Source organism: Pteropus vampyrus, unplaced genomic scaffold, assembly GCF_000151845.1.
Source record: "Pteropus vampyrus isolate Shadow unplaced genomic scaffold, Pvam_2.0 Scaffold33, whole genome shotgun sequence".
In the NCBI taxonomy this organism is placed as follows: domain Eukaryota; kingdom Metazoa; phylum Chordata; class Mammalia; order Chiroptera; family Pteropodidae; genus Pteropus; species Pteropus vampyrus.
This window is the reverse complement of record NW_011888814.1, coordinates 9300387-9305208: the sequence shown is the minus strand read 5'-3', so window position 1 is coordinate 9305208 and position 4822 is coordinate 9300387. Positions and strand designations below refer to the sequence as shown.

The window sequence follows — 4822 nt, the reverse complement described above, 5'->3', positions numbered from 1 at the left end:
TAATTCATTTATTCAGTTTCCTATTGATAAATTTTTAGATTATTTCCATTTTAAATTTCAAATATTTCAGTATTTACACATGTATCAGACGTCTTACTTTTAGAACTTTTTATTAAACAGTAAAATATATACAAAAAGTGAACAAATAATTTTTGTAGCTCAGTGATAAATGGGATAGTAAAGGTGTAATTAGCACCCTCAAAGTCCCCCTCAAGCCCCCTTCCAATGATCACAATCCCCGCTAGGGTAACTGCTATCCTGATTTCTAATACCATTGATTCATTTAGCCTACTTAAATGTGTGTGAATAGAATCATACCGTATGTGCTCATTGGTATCCGGATGCTTGACTCACTATTATATCTGTGAGACTCAGATTTATGTGTAGCAGTTCATTTTTTATTGGTGTGTGATACTCTGTTGGGTGGCTTTACCATAATTTATCCTTTTTATTATTGATGAACCTTTGGGTTAAAACCTAAGTTTTGGATATTACAAACAGTGCTATGAACATTCTTAGACTTGTGATTTGTGGAATGCAGCTATACATATCTATTGGGAGTGGTGCTGATGGGCATAGGCTATGCATATGTGCAGCTCCACAGTGCCAAGTTTTCAAGTGATTGAAATCATTTCACACTCCCACCAGCAATGTCTGGTTATTTTTAAAACATAACTTCATAGGAGTGAAATTTGAATAAAAGAGTAAATTCATTTTAAGTTTTGGAATATAGTGCCAAATTTGTCCTCAGGAATGCTAATTTATACTCCACTGAATACTAGGTTTTATCCAGCTTTCATCTTTATCAATTTTTAGTGAAAAATGTCTCATTTCTAAATTAATGGGTTGAACTTTTCATAGCTTAATTTTGCTCATTTGAATTTTCTTAATTTGGCTGTTCTGGCCTTTGTTGGGGTGTTTCTAATTTTGCTTATTGCTTTGTAATAACTCCTTATTTTCTAAAAAATCCACATTTTTAGGTCATATGCTATAATTCTTTTCTTCTTAGTTTGTCCTTTGTCTTAACTGTCTTTTACAATACAGAAGTTTTAAGTGTCTGTGTGCGTGCCTGCATCTGCTATTCTTTATGTGTGTGTTTTTTTTTAAGTGTTTCCTTTAAGGACTTTATTGCTTATATTTCCTTTTGCTTATTGTAACTAGATTTGCTTCTTTTTCTTTCATTAACACAAGGGTACTTTTTTCGTTTGTTTTAAAACAATTTAAACATGTTGTACTTCTATTATATTAGCATTAGCTTTGGAATATTTTGCAGGGTGGCAGAGGGTGACTGGTCAGGAAGAATTTAGTATACCAAAGCATGCGTGTATGTGTCATTTCACCATGAGAAATGAAGCTAGTTTTCCAACGTGGATACTATTTGAATCCTTTCAGGGTGCATGTTGTTCAAGTAGTTAGATCAAATTAGCATAGACTAAATTATTTTACTTAATATCTCTAGTGGATATTGTTCAAGACTCTTAAATAAGGACTTTGCCAAAAATACATACCCAGCCTCACTGTCTGTTCTGTGGCTTACAGCACAGAGGTTTAGAGAGCCAAATACTTAAATTTAAAATCTTTTACAATACCATTTTTCTCTAAGAGATCACTTTTAAAATTCTTTGGCTTCTTTCTCTTTTGTATAATAGTACATGTAGTTTGCACTGCTTATTGCGAAAAAGGAGACCAGTCTGTCGTATCTGGGTTTTTTGTTGTTGTTGTTGTTGTTTTATTTTTTAATGTTACATGGGATTTGAGAGCTCTCCAGAACCCCCCTCACCAAAAATTTCTGTTAGAGTTATTATTGGGTTAGACCACAAAGTAGAGAGAGACATGAAACATATTAAAACAGTAGCCCTCTCTTCTACTAAGATGAATTGGTTAGGTTTGTGTAACTGAATTTTAGTACCTTAAAAGGGTGAGAGTCTTAGTGACAGATAAGTTTTTGAGGAAAGAACACAGAAGTGTTACTCCTCTATGATTATAATCCCAGAGCCCCACAGTCTAAGGAGGATGGGGGTTCAGGAGGGAGGGAAAGAATAGGTGAAAATAAATGCTTCAGACAAGATTTAAAACACACACACACACACACACACACACACACACACACACACACACACACACTCTCTCTCTCTCTCTCTCTCTCTCTCTCTCTCTCTCTCTCTCTCTCTCTCTCTCTCTTTCTCTCTTTCGGGAGGGCTGGTCTTTTGCATTTGGTAGTACTACTCGTAATAATATTGTATCTCTATTCTCTAAACCAAGGAGAAAATCATGGGGACTTTCCTTAGCATAATTTTAGGAACATGGCATTTGCAGTTTAGGAGAATTGGTGTTTTGCTGAGTATTTGAATTTGACTAAGGGGAATTCTGGATTTATGTTAAAGGCTCACTGGGATCACCTGGGAAGGAGAGAGTACAGAGGGGAGAAAAACTAAAATTAAGTGGCCATTTTTCATTTACGGACAGTATATACAAAAAAGTCAGGTATTTTACATATTTAATACGCATAGAAATCCTATTAAATAATGTTTTCCTGATTTGTGAAAAGAGAACAAAGGCTCAGGGAGTAAGTTTACGTGATTGTGTTTAGGCTCACAAACCCAGTAGGTGGCAGTCCTGGTATCTGAACACCAGTCTCTTTGAATCTAAAGCTCACTCATTCTTTTCACAAGTGTATATGTTGCCTTCTAAATTACCAGAATTATTATGTATATTTTATTGGTTTCATGTCAAATGTTGGTAACACTTTAAATGGCATATCTTGAAGATGTCATCATTAGTTCTTCCAGGGAATATAAAGCCTGTGTAATTTCCTTTACCTTCCACCTTAGCATTGAGAGTAAACATGAGGTTACAATCCTGGGAGGACTCAATGAATTTGTAGTGAAGTTTTATGGACCACAAGGAAGTAAGTACATCTGTTGGTATGTGTTCTTCTATTACAATCTTTTACTCTGCTCTTTAATAGACGATGAAAACATCAAAGATGATGGTATGTGTAGTTTTTGAAAAGTAAGTTTAATTGAACTGTAGAACAAGTGAGGAAATCTTGCTGTTATCATAGTTACTTTATATGCTTTTCTCTTTTATCTCTATGTGATGGTATTAAACAAATTTTAAATTCTGAGTTTTGTTATGGATGGCCACATGGATAGATTAGGGAAATGCTTTTTTGTTTGATTTATTTTCTTTTTGTTGGGGGCGGGGCATGGGGTAGATTGAGGTAGGAGGCTGTTAGCAAATAATCGAATAGTCTTTAATACTTTAAAGAATCAGATAAATTTGGGGGAAAAAGTGAATCTTTGCTTATTTTCTAACTCTAGATCTTTTAAAGAAAAGTATTTTAATCTGACATAGAGTCATAGAAGTCCTTGACTCTTGAAAGAATTAATTTGCAAGGTTTTCAAAAGAGATTAGGATTTCATGTTTTAATGGTTTTACTTTTCTTTCAGCACCATACGAAGGCGGAGTATGGAAAGTTAGAGTGGACCTTCCTGATAAATACCCTTTCAAATCTCCATCTATAGGTAGGTAACTACCTAGTTTCTCGCCTTAGAGAGTTTTGATACCAAAGAGAAAAAAAAAAAAAATTCTGCATTTCGTAGGAGATAATTCCAGAAGTGGTTCATTAACTGAATTTGTCCTTTTTTTGACTTTGGTTAAATCAGTGACTTTGCAGGGATGAGGGAGATGCTTTCAAAGTGTTATAGAAGATGTTAAAATGTACCCTTTGCATGATTGTAATGACTATAATTCTAGATTTTTCTGTCTTTCAGGGTCAGATTAAACTAATAGTCATAAGAACCACTGTCCATTCAGGCTGTTAGCAATAAAATAATATGTCTTAAATCTCATTTTAAATGCTAGGTTGTTGGAATTAATATTATATAGTATCTGTTCTGATTCTGTCATTTAAAAATCCTCTCTGTATCCTACTTTGCTTTTGTTCACTCCAGCTCTGGGTTCCTAGCAATGAAATGACCATTTTCCATTCTCTTCACTCCCAATCTTTTCAGCCCTCTAAATTCTGGAGAAACTAGAGTAGAAACCTCAGTGGGATGTATAAAGAGGTACTTTTTCCTCGTTTTCATATTCCTTCTGCCTTAACTGGTGATATTGTTAATGTGTCACCCCCCATAAGGCATTTAGTGATAATTTAGATATTCTAGTGTCAGATACTATAGAGGTATATCTGTTTGGAGGTGGACAGCTTTAAATATTTTGAAATTGTAGGATGGTAGTAACTTAAGCCAACTTTTAAAAATTTAATTCTATAGATGATTTTAAAATATAAAATTTTGACCAGTTTCAGAAAAAAGAAAATAAAATTGGAATATATCGAGCATTCTGACATGTCACGCTGAGCCTCACATTCAGAATTGCTGGGGTTCAGACCTGCTGCTGCTGCTGTGGGCTTGGTTTTGGAACTAATGCTAGATCTCTTGGTGATGAGACACACACTCCTACCCCAACAAAAGGGTTTTTTAAAAGAGGTAGATCAAAGACATTCTGAGTTTTATGCTTTGATTATAGCCCCTCACATTGCTGCGTAGGATAAATAATGCAGAAAAGTTAGGATCGTCATACTAATTCCTAATCAAATGCAGCAACAGCCTCTTTCTGACATCTATCCACTTGACGTGCTTTAGAGCTTTGTGCTATAAAAATACTATAGAGCATCTATAATTCTTTCTCAGGCTAGGAATTCAGGTTAGTGTTCATTTTAAGAATCGACTGGTGATTTTCTCTCACGGTCCCTTAGGTGAGTTTTCTGAACTCAGTAATCGAGAAATACTTTATGGATAATTGAATTGGATATTTC

At 34.6% G+C, this 4822-nt stretch overlaps 1 protein-coding gene across 2 annotated transcripts in view; it reads left to right on the top strand.

The window, feature by feature from the left end:
- Positions 1 to 4822, top strand: part of UBE2H (ubiquitin conjugating enzyme E2 H) — a 92404-nt gene that overhangs the window by 48308 nt on the left and 39274 nt on the right. For both annotated transcript variants that reach the window (XM_011357224.2, XM_023528939.1), the window contains exons 2-3: positions 2832 to 2908; positions 3453 to 3527. In XM_011357224.2, coding sequence (XP_011355526.1) covers positions 2832 to 2908; positions 3453 to 3527 — 152 coding nt within the window. The remainder of the gene's footprint in view (positions 1 to 2831; positions 2909 to 3452; positions 3528 to 4822) is intronic.